Source organism: Cucurbita pepo, chromosome 13, assembly GCF_057944985.1.
Source record: "Cucurbita pepo subsp. pepo isolate OVF chromosome 13, ASM5794498v1, whole genome shotgun sequence".
In the NCBI taxonomy this organism is placed as follows: Eukaryota; Viridiplantae; Streptophyta; class Magnoliopsida; order Cucurbitales; family Cucurbitaceae; genus Cucurbita; species Cucurbita pepo.
Genome location: NC_141810.1, coordinates 4,579,770 through 4,596,883, shown reverse-complemented (window position 1 = coordinate 4,596,883; position 17,114 = coordinate 4,579,770). Strand labels below are relative to the sequence as shown.

At 38.5% G+C, this 17,114-nt stretch overlaps 4 protein-coding genes across 6 annotated transcripts; all 4 read left to right on the top strand.

Moving 5' to 3' along the window:
- Nucleotides 1-377: 377 nt before the first annotated feature.
- Nucleotides 378-3,775, top strand: LOC111808447 (uncharacterized). Its single transcript, XM_023694429.2, has 5 exons — nt 378-714; nt 1,126-1,426; nt 1,514-1,672; nt 1,767-2,062; nt 3,314-3,775. The coding sequence occupies exons 1-5, from the start codon at nt 514-516 to the stop codon at nt 3,536-3,538; spliced, it is 1,182 nt and encodes a 393-aa protein (XP_023550197.2). The 5' UTR covers nt 378-513; the 3' UTR covers nt 3,539-3,775.
- A 1,029-nt stretch (nt 3,776-4,804) lies between these two features.
- LOC111808446 (AAA-ATPase At2g46620) lies at nt 4,805-6,662 on the top strand. The gene has a single exon (XM_023694428.2). The coding sequence runs from the start codon at nt 5,172-5,174 to the stop codon at nt 6,609-6,611; it is 1,440 nt and encodes a 479-aa protein (XP_023550196.2). The 5' UTR covers nt 4,805-5,171; the 3' UTR covers nt 6,612-6,662.
- A 2,068-nt stretch (nt 6,663-8,730) lies between these two features.
- LOC111808940 (uncharacterized) lies at nt 8,731-13,210 on the top strand. Its single transcript, XM_023695192.2, has 8 exons — nt 8,731-8,967; nt 9,565-9,709; nt 9,806-9,974; nt 10,613-10,883; nt 11,307-11,572; nt 11,668-11,883; nt 12,145-12,247; nt 12,762-13,210. The coding sequence occupies exons 1-8, from the start codon at nt 8,817-8,819 to the stop codon at nt 12,818-12,820; spliced, it is 1,380 nt and encodes a 459-aa protein (XP_023550960.1). The 5' UTR covers nt 8,731-8,816; the 3' UTR covers nt 12,821-13,210.
- A 1,946-nt stretch (nt 13,211-15,156) lies between these two features.
- On the top strand, nt 15,157-16,462 carry LOC111808027 (protein yippee-like At4g27745). Of its 3 annotated transcripts, none has more exons than XM_023693798.2 (4): nt 15,157-15,277; nt 15,545-15,574; nt 15,673-15,801; nt 16,011-16,462. In XM_023693798.2, the coding sequence occupies exons 3-4, from the start codon at nt 15,709-15,711 to the stop codon at nt 16,236-16,238; spliced, it is 321 nt and encodes a 106-aa protein (XP_023549566.1). In that variant the 5' UTR covers nt 15,157-15,277; nt 15,545-15,574; nt 15,673-15,708; the 3' UTR covers nt 16,239-16,462. The 3 variants fall into 3 exon arrangements, with proteins under 3 accessions (XP_023549566.1, XP_023549565.1, XP_023549564.1); XM_023693797.2 differs by having other exon boundaries at nt 15,207-15,334; XM_023693796.2 differs by lacking the exon at nt 15,157-15,277 and having other exon boundaries at nt 15,341-15,574.
- Nucleotides 16,463-17,114: the final 652 nt, after the last annotated feature.

The window sequence follows — 17,114 nt, the reverse complement described above, 5'->3', positions numbered from 1 at the left end:
TTACAAGTTCCTCCAGCACTTGGATAAAGAATGGAAATTATGGCAGATGAATATGAAGAATGCTTCCTTGCATGGAGAGTTGGACCGGGAGATCTACATGAACCAACCAAATGGATTTGAAATGGAGTTGGAGTAATTAGTCAGTATATGCCAAGTGCAAAGAAGCCTCTTTTGCAGCTCAACGGACCTTGAGACATGTCAAAGGTACAATCAATTATAATCTTTTGTATAAAAGAAGTTGACTCCAAGCACCAAATATGTGTTCAAGCTCAATTCAAGAACAATTTCTTCCTGTATCAAAACAGGACCAATAATACCATTATCAATTAGATAATGAGTTAAGAAAATGATTTAGATTTAGGTATTTTAAGGATAATGGGTGACTTTTTTTTTTTTCCTCTCCCGCAGGCGCACCTCAATCAATTTCTTCTTCCCTTTTGGGCATTGGGAATCTCAATCCCATTTTTCTGCTAACTGATTTGGGAGCGCCCACTCCCTGTTTCACCCGTTCTTATGAGGGGCAGATCGTCCGAGACGAGGTTCGTGCAGGGATTGGTTCTCTACGCAGCCAGCGCCGCCTTGAGCTGCTTGGTTCTCTTCGTTGGCCTACGCCACCTCGATCCCAACCGTGAGGCCTCCAAGAAGGCTCTTGAGCACAAGAAGGAGATTGCCAAACGCTTGGGCCGCCCTCTCATCCAGACTAACCCTTACGAGGTCTTTTATTTTCACGCCTCTTTACTTTTTGTTAACAATCTATCTATGCTCTTGTATTCCTGTGAAGTTTTATGAATTTGGTTATGTGGGTTTCCAATTTGAGAAATCTGATGAGTTGAATTCAATTGGGTTTGCCCTTCAAATTCTTGAGGAATTATTACGTTCTTGTTCTTGTTCTCGTTCTTGTTGAGGATGGTTGGGAGGAAGCCCCACGTTATCTAATTTAGTGGAAGATCATGGGTTTATAAGTGAGGAATACTATCTCGATGGGAATGAGCCCTTTTGAGGAAACCAAAAGCAAAGCCACGAGAGCTTATCTTCAAAGTGACAATATCATACCATTGTGGAGATTTGTGATTCCTAACTGTTCCTATTCTTGTTTTACTCGTTGCTTACTTACATTCTAACCAGGATGTTATTGCCTGTGATGTTATAAACCCTGATCACATTGATGTGGAATTTAACTCCATTGGAGGCCTGGAGAGAATCAAGCAAGCTTTAATTGAATTGGTGATACTTCCACTAAAGAGGCCTGAGTTATTTTCAACTGGGAAGCTTCTTGGTCCCCAGAAAGGAGTTTTGTTGTATGGACCTCCTGGTACTGGGAAAACAATGCTAGCAAAAGCTATTGCAAAGGAGTCTGGTGCTGTTTTCATTAATGTCAGAATTTCAAATCTGATGAGCAAATGGTTTGGCGATGCTCAAAAGCTAGGTTAGTCTAGGGAGTTGTTGATGCTTTTCTGGGGTTCTTTATGAACTATTTATGCTTGAGTGGTTGTTGCCTGACATGACTTTTCAGTGGCTGCTGTGTTTAGCTTGGCTTATAAGCTCCAGCCTGCTATTATATTCATCGATGAAGTCGATAGTTTTCTGGGTCAGCGACGAACTACAGATCATGAAGCAATGACGAACATGAAGACCGAGTTCATGGCCTTATGGGATGGATTTACCACAGATCGTTAGTCATAGTTAGCCTATTTTGTACTTCTTTTCTGGTTCTTTATTCATAATAGCAGCTCTTTGGTTTTGATATGTCATATCTATTCTTATAGAGACCGCTCGTGTGATGGTTCTTGCTGCTACGAATCGCCCGTCCGAACTCGATGAAGCTATACTTCGGCGTCTTCCACAAGCTTTTGAGATTGGAATACCTGACCGGAGGGAAAGAGCAGAGATATTGAAGGTGATTTTGAAGGGTGAGAGGGTTGAAAGCAATATAGAGTATGAGTGTGTGGCAAGGTTGTGTGAGGGGTACACGGGTTCGGATATTCTTGAACTATGCAAGAAAGCTGCTTATTTTCCTGTCAGGGATCTTCTTGATGAAGAGAAGAAGGGGAAACAATCTTCTGTGAGTACTCTTATCACCTTGTCTCTTTCCTTCCCATTTGTTTTAGTTCTTTGTTCTTCCTGCTGGCGTTGAGATATTTGAGCTGATAACCAATTAGTTACATTAAGTCATCGTTTAGATTGCTTCCAAGATGAGATTTATGTCTAATGCTACTGTCCTCCTTGGAGGACAATGAAGTTTGAATACTGGTCATCTATGTTTTCATCTTTCGAGGGCCTATGAGATAGGTATATTCTGAGATCCCACATCGGTTGGGAAGGTGAACGAAACATTTTCTATAAGCGTGTGTAAACCTCTCCCTAGCAGATGCGTTTTAAAAACCTTGAGGGGAAGGTTGAAAGGGAAAGCCCAAAGAGGACAATATCTGCCAGTGGTGGGCTTGGACCATTACAAATGGTATTAGAGTCAAACACCGGGCTATGTGCCAACGAGGTGGCTGAGCTCCAAAAGGGAGTGGATTGTGAGATCCCACATCGGTTAGGGAGGAGAACGAAACATTCTTTATAAGGGTGTAAAACTCTCTCCCTAGCAAACTCGTTTTAAGGACTTTGAGGGGAAGCCTGAAAGGGAAAGCCCAAAGAGGACAATATCTATTAGTGGTGGGCTTATGCCATTACAAATAGTATCAGAGCTAGACACCGAACGATGTGCCAATGAAGAGGCTAAGTGTCACGGTCATGCTTGAAAAGGCCATTGTGACATTGAGCCTCGAAGGGGGTGGACACGAGGCGGTGTGCCAACAAGGACGTTGGGCCCCAAAGGGGTGTGGATTGGGGGTCCCACATCGATTGGAGAAGGGAACGAGTGTCAATGAGAACGTTGGATTCTGAAATGGAGTGGATTGTGAGATTTCACATTGGTTGGGAGGAGAACGAAACATCAAGGGTATAGAAACTTCTCTTTAGCAAACCCATTTTAAAAACCCATTTTAAAAACTTTGAAGGCAAGCCTGAAAGAAAAAAACTAAAAAATGACTATATTTGTTAGAAGTGGACTTGGACCATTACACGATGGTTGTCTTGCAGAGACAACATGATAGCTAGACAATTTGATTTTTTAAAAATGAAACTTTTTTATTGATGTTATTATTATGATTGTTCATTTACATGGGGTCTGAGGGTACAGGGGTTTATGTACTATCTTCGTGACGAAGTTTCGGGTCTCTATATTGCGATCGAGTAAGAGTTCGCTCACTATTTATGAGTAGGGCATGGAATGTTACTGACCTTCGCATAACGTGTCGGTTTTTAGGAGCCAAGGCCAATGTCACAGTCAGATTTGGAAAAGGTTCTTGCTACATCCACAAAGACAAAGGTTGCTGCAAGCGAATACACTGGATTGAGCTCTAACTCATCAGGGTGGGGGGAAGGACACAGGGAAGCTGGTGTGTATAAGGATCAATCTGCAATAAGTGAACTCTCCAAGCTTGTCGTTTCCCGAATCTTGAATATCCAATCCGATACTCGAGATTCATGAAATCCCTGACATCATCAACAGTTCACCCGACTCGTATGAACTAGCATGGATTTACAAGAAATGCATCCTTGATTCAAAGGGTTTGTCTCAAATCTAAAAAGTTACTTAAATCAAACCGTGGCTTAACCCGTTCGATTGTTTTTGTATGGAACTGGTTCATCCTCGAATTTGATTGAGTTAAAAGTATAGTATGAAATGGAAGTTTGTGAATCTAAGGTTATCTGGTTGTTTGATTCTTGGCTTTTGGCTCTTGTCGTCAGAGGTTATTGCTTGTTTCTTGTCCCCTTTGAAATTGAGGAACAAAAATGTGTGAATTTTTTAATAATCCACATAACAATTTGGACTTTGAATAAAATTCTCAAACCACTCGTGACTGTTCTATAAGAATATATATGTAAAATAGAATAAATTAAGTTGGTCGAGATGAATTTAGACATCTTTGATTATTCTGAATCCATACGACAATTTTGTTTTTAATGTTATTTTCGAACATACTTGCTTAGTTTTCCAATCTCGAACATTTTACCAAATTTTGGAAAATTAGCTTTTTTTTGGGGGAAGTATATCCTAAAAATTAATATTCTCATTTAACAATTAGTCACAAATTTTACATTAGAATGCTCAATATTGATAGATTTATCGGCACGGGGCTCAACGTTCTTGCTGGCACACCACCTCATGTCCACCCCTTCAGGGCTGAGCCTGACATTAGTTCCCTTCAATCAATGTTGACCTTCCAATCCACCCCCCTTCAGGGTCCAATGTCTTTGTTGACATACCGCATCGTGTCCACCCCCTTTAGGGTCCAATGTCCTTGTTCGCACACCACCTTGTGTCCACCCCCTTCGAGGCTCAGCCTGACACTCATTCCCTTCTCCAATCGATGTGAGACCCTCCAATTCAAACCCCTTCAGGGTCCAATGTCCCTGTTGGCGCCTCATGTCCACCCCTTCGGGGCTCAGCCTCCTCGCTGGCCTCACTTTGGGTTTTTTTTTTCAGACTTTTCCTCAAGATTTTTAAAACCTATTTGATGGGGAGGTTTTTTTTTTTTTTTTTTTTTTTTTTTTTTTTTTTTTTTTTTTTTTTTTTTTTTTTTGGGGAGATGGGATCTAGCATTTACTATCAAGTGAACTAAATCCATAGGTTTATCAGCCGCTATTTGGATAAGTATCACACACATACCAAACAACCAACAACAGCAGAAAGTAATATTTGTTAATAACCTGTAAAGGAGGAACAGCAGGATGGCATACCATGTGGTATTGGAGCTGCCTCTATTGATGGCCGATGATGCACTTCGTTTCTGGGTTTGGCTGAACGATTCAAACCCATATCTCTCTGTTCTAATCCATCTCATTTCCTCCCGCCGCACACGCCTCTGCAAATTCAATTCAAACAAGTTGTTATTAAACTAAACAAATCACTGTTGAATACTTTAGACCCACCAAATCCTCCCCTCTGAAGTTTTCAATTCAACTCTCCCTGGTCAGACCCAACCCCATAGCACATCTTCTTCCATTAAAATAACTTCCTTCCCATCTTCTTCTTCTTCTTCATCTTCAATGGCCAATCCCCATTTCTTTCCTGCCCAAATCCCTCCATAGTTTGTTTGTTCATCTTCTTGTTCTTGATCATGCCGGTTTTCAGCACAGCAGTAGCTTCCTCCTTCTTCTTCGCCATTGCTTTTGTTTTGGTTCTTCGTTTTATAGCCAAAACATCTCTGTTGTACATGGTGGTCAAGGGTTTTCAATCAATTACAGACTACTTCCATGTCTACCAATACTACAGAATTCCCCAATTCGACGAGAATCTACAGCAGAATCAACTCTACCTCCGTGTACATGCCTACCTTAATTCCTTACCTTCTCTGGAGGATTCCAATTTCACGAACCTATTCTGTGGTGCAAAACCTAGCGATATTGTCCTCCACCTTGACTCCGATCAAACCGTCCATGATTCCTTCCTCGGGGCGAAACTCCGATGGAAACTCGAGGTGCATAGCGATCATCATCGGCAGAACAGCAGTTTTTCATTCGTTCTAAAGCTGAGGAAGGACGATAAACGAAGAGTATTCCGTCAGTACTTCCAACACATCCTCTCGATCTCCGATGAGATTGAACAACAGAAGAGGGAAATCAAGATGTATATCACTGCGGACGGCGGCGCAAGACGTTGGATGGCGGTGCCATTTACACATCCGGCGACATTCGGTACAGTGGTGATGGACATCGATTTGAAGAATAAGGTAAAATCCGACCTCGAACAGTTCCTGAAATCAAAGCAATATTATCACAGATTAGGCCGTGTGTGGAAACGAAGTTTCTTACTCTACGGTCAGCCGGGGACGGGAAAATCGAGCTTCGTGGCGGCTATGGCGAAGTTTCTGCAGTACGACATCTACAGCATCGATATGTCGAAAATCTCGAGCGACTCCGACATGACGATCCTGCTGCTTCAAACGACGCCGAAGTCGTTGATTCTGGTGGAGGATCTTGATCGGCATCTGATGAAGAGATCGACTGCGACGAGCGCGTCGGGTGTACTGAACTTCATGGACGGCATCGCATCGTACTGCGGTGAAGAGCGTGTGGTGGTGTTCACGATGACGGACAAAAGTGGGATCGATCAAGCGGCGCTGAGGCCGGGACGGGTGGACGTGCACCTTCATTTTCCGGCGTGTGACTTCTCGACCTTCAAGACTTTAGCTATAAGCCATTTGGGGGTGAAGGATCACAAGCTCTTCTCTCAGGTGGAGGAGGTTTTTCAGAGTGGAGCGAGCATGAGCCCCGCTGAAATTGGTGAGATCATGATAGCTAATCGGAGCTCGCCATCTCGGGCCTTGAAATCCATCATAACTGCTCTGCAAATCTACGGCGGCGATGGCGAGGGGAGGGACCGGAATGGATTGAAATGGACGGGCGGTGGATCGGCGATTCATGATGAGGATGAGATCGGATCTAGACGCTTCTTTTTTAAAGATAATTTAAGTATGGGAAAACTGTATGGGCTTTTGAAATTGGGACTGAGAAAAAATGAAGAATGTCTGGATTCTCACTCTATGGAGAAGAACTGATTATAAAAATCAAAGATTATATTCTAGTAATTCAGAAATGTAACCCAAAAATATATATATATATATATATTCTCGTTTGAAGGGCACGAAAGAATTGATTGAAAGTTACTTCTTATACTACCAAAGTGTCGCAACGTTATTGGGGAATAGTGTAGGTTGTGACTCTCACGTTGCTGTAATAGAAGCAACCACCTTCAAGTGCCACACATCTAGCCACGTGAGAGTCTAAACGAGTGTTATGATACGACCGAAGAGGACAATTTATCATTTAACACGCCACACAAAGTGAGTATTGAACATAAGATGACGAGACATATGCAAGATAAAGGTAACGAGTAGACAAGAGTGTCAAATACAGACTTGTTGAATGACCGAGTAGGGCCATAGGCTTAAACCTAAAAAATCAAGGTTCCAAAGGGAATTTGGCATGCTTTGTCTATACAAAATATGAAAGCTCACAAAATTTGGTATCAATTGGACATCGGACGGTCGTTTTACGACACCGCTAGTTTGGAAATGTCTCAAAACCACCCTTGGGCACTATGGTCTAAGCGAGCTACCTCTGTGGTACATGTGTGTGTCATAGTGAGGACGAGTGTTTCGAGACGAGTGTCTTGGACGGCTTCCTTTGAAATGAGTTATTTAAGAATAATACCGGACAACATGGGTGTGGTATTGCATCCCAACCCATGTGTGTGGAGGTTCAAACTATGCACCTACTATTCGGTACAATATCTGTAAATGACATGACATGGGCATAAGAGGGTCTATGCCTTGATTGAACCTGGATGGATGGATGTTCGAAATGTCCCGAGATTATGAATGATCATGGGACCATTCTAGATGGCATGACCGAGTGAGTTGCGACGGCCGATGGCACCCAGTGACTTGGGAGATGTCAAGACATGAGGGTCATGTTAATTGTAAACCAAGATGATGTTGGATGAAATGCGACATTGCATTGAGGGACCTTAGTCCCGAGCAGAGGTAAGGTCAAGCCGAATGACTTGGCCTAGTGTAGGGTCAAGTTGGTTGTGTCATAGATGATTAAACACACACGCATAGGCGGCATGTGTGACCGAACAAACTTGGATTTCACACAAGTGATGTTTGGTTAACAAAGACAAACCTCGCCTAAGGTTCGACGAAGCCACAAAATCGGACGAAAAATGAATATGAGGTTTGGGTTCCCCTTAAAGTTGGGTGTGAACATGTCAAGATCACAAAGTCGCACGGTTGAAAAAGTACAACCGTGACACAAAATGCGTCTTCACAGAAATGTTGGGTGACCTGCACTAAGTGAGTGAAGACAAAGCATGTTAAAAAGACTCGTGTTGGTTCTTAAGGAGTGAGAAGTAAGTAACGTACGGTCGGAGAATTTCTTAATCATGGACATGGGACGTTACAATTTAAATTATTTTTGAAGAATAAAGATAAATGTGAACTCGAAATGGTCTTAAATATAAAGCTCTCGTTTAATAACGTTTTGATTTTTTATACTTTATTTTTTTAAATGTAAGCTCATAAGGTGACTATGAGGAGCATGACATGCCAGCCTGTCTTTAATTTAATCTTGATTTGTTATATGATTTAAGTTTTTATTTATTTATTTATTTATTATTACGTAAAGGAAATTTAAAAAAATAAAATAAAAGAAAAAAGAGTGTAATCTGCATTCATTGGTTGCACATCCACATCGTATGAACAAATTCACATAAAGAGAGATAAACCAATCCCGCGCGTGTGACCCACCGTATGAGTTCTACGCGCGAAGGAAAGTAATCCCCACCGACAACTTCATACCCCATCGGACGGAGAATGTTCAGCCACGTGTCCATCAATCCACATCAGCTCTCAAAACGCGTGGTGGGTTATAATCCACTACGGCGTCACGCATACTCCCGCGCTTGGCTTCATTTCTTTTTTTGATTTATTAACACAAAAGTCAAACGTACAATTAAAGATTCGGAAATACTTGAAGAGTCGTGGGAATTAAATTAAATAAAATAGCTATAATAATTATTATTATTAAATTAAAAAATAAAATGAAAAATTAATTAAAATTGGAATTAAGTAATTAATTTAACACACTCCCAAGTATATAACAAACGCCTTCATCTTCATTCTCCCTTACCATTTCAATCTCTCACACTCTGTACGAAGAGGGACGCCCGTTGGGGAGCTTCTTTCTCTCATTCTGCTACAATGGAGATTTTCTACTTCTTGGTGTTTGGAACAATGTCTCTAGTTGTTGCAGCTCTGGAGCTCAGCAAATCCAACAAGGACCGGATCAATACGCCCTCCGCTTTCAATTCCTTCAAGAACAATTACCTTCTCGTTTACTCTCTCATGATGGGTGCGTATTTTGATTTTTGATTTCCATCCAGATCTGCTTCTGTTTTTCACTCGGATCTCCTTCAATTCTTGTTAATCATTGTCTGTAACTGTGAGTTTTTCGTTTTCGTGTTTGTGTTTTGCGTGAATCTCTGTTCTTGATTCCGTTCGGTGTGATCTGAATTTGTTTCGTTTTTTACTGTTGTGTTGTTATGATTTTGTTTCGATCTGTGTTTTTGATTTGATTGTTGAGGTTATAGTTGAGAGTTGTGCGCATTTTGTTGGTGATCTTCTCGCGTTGAGAAGCGGTGGAACTAAGAGAGGAAACAGCGGTAATTATTCCAGTTAGAGATGTAATTGGTTCCTGATAGGTTGAGATTGTGTCTTGGAGATGCCGATTATTTTTTCTCTTACCTCTCTTTGGTTGAGCATTGGATCTGGATCCACCGACGGTTCATGATATGAAATGATTGCTATGTGCTCGTTCCTTTAAAGTGTATAATGGCACTGCCTTTTGTCTTTTTTTTTTTTCCTTGAAAATCTGTGTTCATTTATTGTTATGACCATCAATATCATGTGTAATGATTTATCTAATGTGTTATTGCTATTGCGGCAACAGCTGGGGACTGGTTGCAGGGCCCATACGTCTACTATCTTTACAGTCAGTATGGCTTTGGTAAAGGAGAGATCGGTCAGCTTTTCATTGCTGGTTTTGGGTCCTCCATGTTGTTTGGTACAATTGTTGGTTCTCTTGCTGACAAACAGTGAGTCATTTTCTTTTACCTCCAACATTGACATCATCAAATTTATTGAGGGAAACCTCTTTCTAATAACTGATGCATCAATGTTTTTGAATTCAGAGGTCGAAGGAGGGCTTGCATTACTTATTGTATTACATACATTCTGAGTTGCATCACCAAGCATTCTCCTCAATACAAGGTTCTAATGTTGGGCCGTGTTTTGGGAGGTATTGCCACTTCACTCCTCTTTTCAGCATTTGAGTCATGGCTTGTTGCAGAGCACAATAAGGCAAGGATTCCATGCCACTGTCTTTAAATTCTGTTTAGCTTGCTTATATGATGTTTTCTGCTGAACAACTGGGCATGTTAAGAATATGAATCAATACTAAAATTTACATCAACCTATCAACGTTGACCTTTGGATTACCTTTGGATTCAATGTTTCTAACGACCACCAAGTGATGATTGAAATCACAATCACCTTATACACAGCAATAAGCTCTAATGTTTGTCATTGTCTTTTACGAATTGAGTTAGCGGATGTTGTAATTAACGGTAGAAATGTCCATATATGCACCCCTGGTTTCTTATTCCACTTCGTTCCAGTGTTATTTCACTAGTTAAATACTAAAGAGTTTTCTGCCAGTTGGTTTGACTCATGAACATGATATCATAGCCAGATAACTTCTTCCATCTTGAACGCTTGTCACCTTAATGCGACTGATTCTATGAATAGGATGGAATCTCACCTTCATTAATATGCAGTGTAACAATCTTTTTGGAGACTTTTTTCTGTTTCCCTAGTTAATTAGCTTAATACTTGTAATCGTGTCCCGCTAATGATTATTCTCACTGATTGTGCTCATTGGTTGATAATTCTAAATAATATTTACATGTTTCATGCTCGATTCTCTTTCCTTTCTGCAGAGGGGCTTTGAACAGCAATGGTTGTCGATTACATTCTCAAAGGCTATATTCCTCGGCAATGGTCTTATTGCAATTCTTGCTGGGTTGTTTGGTAATGTACTTGTTGATAGTCTGTCTCTTGGACCAGTGGCACCTTTTGATGCCGCTGCATGCTTTCTTGCAATTGGTATGGCCATTATTATGTCATCTTGGACTGAGAACTATGGAGATATATCAGAGAATAAGGATCTTCTCACGCAATTCAGGGGTGCTGCTGTTGCCATCGCATCTGGTATTCTCTCAGATTTTCATTCATCTATCTTTTTCTTAGTTGATTGCATTTCCTGAAAGTCCAATGCTTAGCAAGGATCTTAGCTTTGCATGAAACACGTTCTTGGACTGCATATATTATTTAGTAGCATTACCCATGCGGTTCTCTCTTTCTAAATTCTGCAAAATCTGGGAACTGTTGAAAGCTTAATTCCCTAGTATTTTGCAATTAAATCCCATGCCACTCATATATACTTCAATAAAGCAATCTTATAAATTTAATATATCCAGTTCATACATGAGTTTTAAGCATTACTCCATACAATAAGTCCACTGAATTTTTTTTCCCCTTCATTCTTTTTTCTTCCCCTTAAAAAGACAAGAATCTGAACTGACTAATTTTCTTGAAGATATCCAAATTCATTTTAAATTTTCTGTGGATCAGATGAGAAGATCGCACTGCTGGGTGCTATTCAGTCTCTATTTGAAGGTTCGATGTATACCTTTGTGTTCCTCTGGACACCTGCGCTTAGCCCAAATAATGAGGATATCCCCCATGGCTTTATCTTTGCAACATTTATGTTGGCTTCAATGCTCGGAAGTTCCCTTGCATCTAGGTTGATGGCTCGAAATTCACCAAAAGTTGAGAGCTACATGCAGATTGTTTTCGTTGTCTCTTCTGCCTCTCTTGTACTTCCGATTGTGACCAGTGTATGTGGAAGGAAATTTTTTTCTCCACTTAATAGTTAGTTCTGGTTTTGATTAATGCTTGTTTCTGTTTTCTCTGACTTTTCTGGTTGTGACAGTTCTTGGTAGCTCCATCAGGTGAGAAAGGTGGAAGCATCTCTTTCGCAGGCTGTATTCAGCTGCTTGGCTTCTGTGCTTTTGAGGCCTGTGTTGGTATATTTTGGCCTTCCATAATGAAGATGAGATCCCAGTACATTCCTGAGGAGGCTAGAAGCACCATCATGAACTTCTTCCGCATTCCCCTCAACATCTTCGTGTGTGTGGTGCTGTATAATGTAAGTCACTGAATAACCTTCCATATATTGTTTGACATGAAGAATATAATGCAATCAGTCATTAGCATGTGCAGGGAAGAGCTTTCTATTTTCGATGTTGTCTGCTCGTCTTTAACTTATGGGTTGTATTCAAGCAGTTCCCAAACAAATGTGACAAATTTCACCCAATTGCTGGATCAATGCCATAAAAAATAATATTAACACCCACATCTTTTTTATTGTCACTTAACCTTTGTTATTATTTTTTTTGTGTATTTGAAGGTGGATGCTTTCCCCATCACTGTGATGTTTGGCATGTGCTCCATTTTCCTCTTTGTGGCATCGATTTTACAGAGGCGGCTTCAGACAATTGCTGAGAAACCAAGTAAGTATATTGTTCAAATGCTAAGATTTTTGCATTGCTAATGATTTGTTAGATTCAGTTTCTGTTGATAAATAATCCAACTATACTTCCCCACTTAGTAAAGTTGTATTTTGAGAGCCCTTTTTAAAACGTATTAGCTAAATTACATTAAAACATAAACCAGTCGTTAAAGGTGTTCTTATAGCAAATGATTTTAATATTTGCTTCCATATTTTCAAAAGTATTTTTAAGCGTTTTCTTATCCAGATACTTCATGAAACAGTCCCAGTGAGCTAGCAGATATTGTCCTCTTTAGGCTTTTCCTTTCGATTTTTCTCTCAAAGGTTTCCACACCTTTATAAAGGGTGTTTTGTTCTCCTCCCAACTAATGTGAGATCTCACACTTCATGACCCAGAGGACCCAGAGGAGAGGAGAGGAGAGGAGAGGAGAAAAACACACACACATACACACTTTGTTTGAAACATATCATGAATCAAACTAACACTTAATTTTGTTGGCCGGATCGTGTTACAGAGAGTGTTGAATGGGGAATGAACGTAAAGAATACTGAGACCGATCCTTTAAACATCTAAGCGATGTCGAGAAGGACGGACCACCGGTACTTATTGGGAGGTCAGGACGTGAACCCTTGAATTCATCTGTATACAGCAGCAGCAGCAGCAGCAGCTTCCTTCTTGAGTAGCTGCTGGTACAATATTTGAAGAGTGAAACAGTACACGAATAGTGGTCTGCCCATCCAAGGAAACAAATTGAAAGAACAGGTAAAGGCTTAGTTTACAATTTCTGTTTTCATCAATTTTTTTGGTTTCTTCACAAGTCATTTAAGTAGTAGGTTGTTTAGGGATCTCCTCAGCCATTGTTGTGGAGAATTTTCCGAGTTCATCAACCCTGGATTTATCTGTACTTGTTCATCAAAGATTCCAAGTTTTCGTTATGCATTCTTTGCCTAATTAGTGTCATCATTTTTTTACTCTCTCAACCTAATTATTCACACTGGTTTGATTGTGGTGTGGTTGCTTCTCTTTCTTCAAAGAGTTTTTTTTATTAGTTTCGCCCTTTGAGCTTGGGTTCTTTCCACTATTTTTTTTTTTATTATTATTTGAGCTTCGGACTTCAAAAAAAAAATAGTACAGGTCAGTTAGTTCCTTCTAGCTTGTGTTCTATTTGACTATTTTTTTAAGTTAATTAGATGTCAAATGATCTCACGAGCCTTATTATTTTTTTTTTATTTATTTTTTTTTAACTTAACGATCTCTAAAATCTTCAAAATTATATTTTGTTGATAAAATTATATATATTGGTTTAAATTGTATTTTGATGATCTTCCAAATGCTGTTTTTATAATGACATGTATGGTTGATTTGTTTAGAACAACATATAAAAATAAATCAATTTTGATTTCAAACTAAAAAGGCATTTTCAATGAAGAAAGCTAAAATATATAATTACATTGATTTGAATGATAAAAAAAAAAAAAGTAGTAAAATAAATGTATAAATTTAGGCCTTATATTATTGCTATAAATGTTTGAAATTGGCATTTCTTTAATTGGTAAAGTAATAAATGGCAAAAAGAAGAAGATAAGTTAGGTATAAAATATTGAAGAAAATTATTAAAAAAGTGCACCCTAAAAAGGGAAGCAGTTAAGTGGGGAGAAAAAGTTCTTCCAGTAAATGGAAGTTTTATTTATTATTATTATTTTTTTAGGATTTATGAATTAAAATAAACCTAAAGAAAATTAATAATAATTCAACTTATCTAGACATTATTCCTTCACTAAATAATATAAACAATAATCACTTAATTGGTTGGATAATAAGAATATTATTCCTTCACTAAATAATATAAATAATAATGACTTAATTGGGATAATAAGAATAAAATTAGTTATAAAAAATATTAGAAATAGTTTCAATTTATTTCCAAACTTGAACATTTTCTTTTTAACCGATTTAACCATATCAATTATTGATTTTGAAATTTACTTTATGTACAAAAAAAAAAAAAAAAAAAAAAAAAAAAAAAAAAAATTGTTTTGAAAAAACCTTATGAAACTTTTAAAAATTTGGTATAATTAAATTAATAATATTATTTAATAATTTAAGCTAATAAGAATAAAAACTGAATTGGATTGGTTGATTTTGCTTCCTTGTTGATCACTCCTCCTAAGCCTTATCCCATCCACCAAATCACCCTCCATATTTAATTTTTTATTAAATAATTTAATGTGATCTTAGTTTCCGTTTAAGAATAAATAAATAAATAAATAAATAAATAAATAATTGTCTCCTTTCCACGAAACCACCATCTTAATTTCTCCCTCTATTTTTGTTGACATAAAAAAAAAAAATGTAAAACATCACACTACAAATATAATATAATTTGAGTGTAATTTTTAAAAACTCAAATTTTATTGTTAAATTGTTAAAATATCATTTTAACTGTTAAAATGTTTAGTTGTTTATCGTATATAAATATATTTATAATTATATATAAAAGGTGAAACCAGTAGGACTGCGATTTTGTTGGAGATAAGGAATATGAAAAAATCACTCCTCGCTCTCTCCTCCCAATTTTTCAGTGTAAATAAAGATTCCCTACTTCATTAAGGGAGAGTCTCTACATCAAATGGACATCTCTTGATATGGTGATGTAATCGGACGCCAACTTAAGCCTTAAAGAGCCTGTAGTACTTTAGACCATTATTAGAGTCAATCACATGAAGGATATTTTTTCACCAAAAAAAAAAAAGCGTAACCTAAAGAGATTTAGATGAAGTTAGCATTTTCCGTGTTTTTATTTGAACTTTTTTAACATGTAAGGAGAAGAAAAGACGCAATGAACTATGTTGATGGAGATGATGATCATGAACCAAGAAAAGAAGATATGAGAGAATATTTTTTTAGAAAAAATAAAAATCAAATCCAAGATTTTAGCACTAAATTGTTAAGAACTTAAGCTAAACTCACTCAAGAGACCAAAAAAATGTATATCTACTCTTAATTCATCGCCTTACCCTAAGGCCTAAGGTTCTTCCCTCTCTCCTTTTTCTTTGATTCATTGGATTTCCACGTCTTGCCTTTTGGGTACGATCCTTTCACACCATTATTGGTGTTCTTGTTCTTTACCCTCCATAATCCTGTCCCGCTCACTCGCTCACTACATCTATTTCCCTATTATTTTTTCCCTTTTCTTTTCCGTCTTATTTGTTGAAATCTTCACCCTATCTCTGATTCATTATGTTATTTGTTTATTTGAACGCTAACCCCTTTCTGATTGCTCATCTTTTTCTGCAGATTTCTGGGTCACCATTGAATTCATCGTAGGTAAAAACACCCTTTATTGAGCTTTTGATGATCCATCTCATGCTTTATTGATGGAAGACTTGAATCTCTTTTAAGCTTTTGATTTGATGATTGTTTAGGAGGAGAAGCGTTTAGGGCTTTTATCTGTTTGATCAATGGCTGAACTGTTGGGGCCTCGTTTATACAGCTGCTGTAATTGTAGAAACCATGTTGCGTTGCACGATGATATTATTTCTAAAGCTTTTCAGGTGATGATATTGAAACCTAAGCCTTTTATTGATTGGTTTAGTCTTATTAGTGTGTGTTTGATCATCAATTCAAAAGGGTTTGCTAATCGCCCAAACCCCAATTAGAAGTTTAGGTTCTTATGAACTTGAAGATTTCAAATGCATTTCTGAAACTTTGCCCTTGACTTTTTCATTATCCAATACTGTTTTGTGTTGAATTTTCTCCATAGGGAAGACATGGGCGTGCTTTTCTGTTCTCTCATGCTATGAACATCACAGTGGGACCGAAGGAAGATCGGCATCTCATGACGGGTCTCCACACTGTTGCTGATGTGCATTGTGTCGACTGTCGTGAGGTGCTCGGGTGGAAATACGAGAGGGCGTATGAGGCGTCGCAGAAGTATAAAGAAGGGAAGTTCATTCTTGAAAAGTCAAAAATTGTTAGAGACAACTGGTAGCATCCAGTGGTCGTATTTTATGCATTGATTTTTATGTTCATGTTAGTTTATTGATTCTTCGTGATGTTATCGTGTATATAAAGTTCTCATCGATCTTGTCGTTGTTCCCTGTTCCTTGTGTATATATTATATTTCTGCAAGTTGTGAACTTATCTGGATATCATTGTATCTTGAATCCTCACCATCTGTGTTAATGAAATTGTCTTGTCTTTTGGTTCTATGGAGATGATAATGTCTTATTAGTCTCTTCTGTCCAATTTATTTGGGATTGTTGCTTTGAGATGTAATGGATAAAGAAGAGTAACATTGAGTGGGTGAGAACTTGCACATTTCAACCTACTTGATGATCGTTTTGCCCTTTGTTAGTCTCTTATCTTTTCAAAGAGGGTGACCAAATATGCTTGCCTACTAACCCACTGCTCCACTTTTCTCAGTTTCTCCTTTTCTCTTCTCTTCTTGGTTTGCTTTCTATTCTCTCTCTTTTGGAAGGAAATTTCTTCCCTCTCTTCATGATGAAGAGGTGAACCGCTTTGTTCTAGGTGCTATCTCTTTCTTGTGAGATCCCATGTCGGTTGGAGAGGGGAACGAAGCATTCCTTATAAGGGTGTGGAAACCTCTCTCTCTAGCAGATGTGTTTTAAAACCTTGAGGGGAAGACTAGAAGGGAAAGCCCAAATAGGATAATATCTGCTAGTGGTGGGTTTGGGCTGTTACAAATGGTATCAGAGCTAGACACCGGACGGTATACCAGCGATGACGTTGGCCCCCAAGGGGGAGATTGTGAGATCCCACATCAGTTGGAGAGGGGAACAAAACATTTCTTATAAGGGTGTGGAAACCTCTCCCTAACAGACGCGTTTTAAAACCTTGAGGGAAA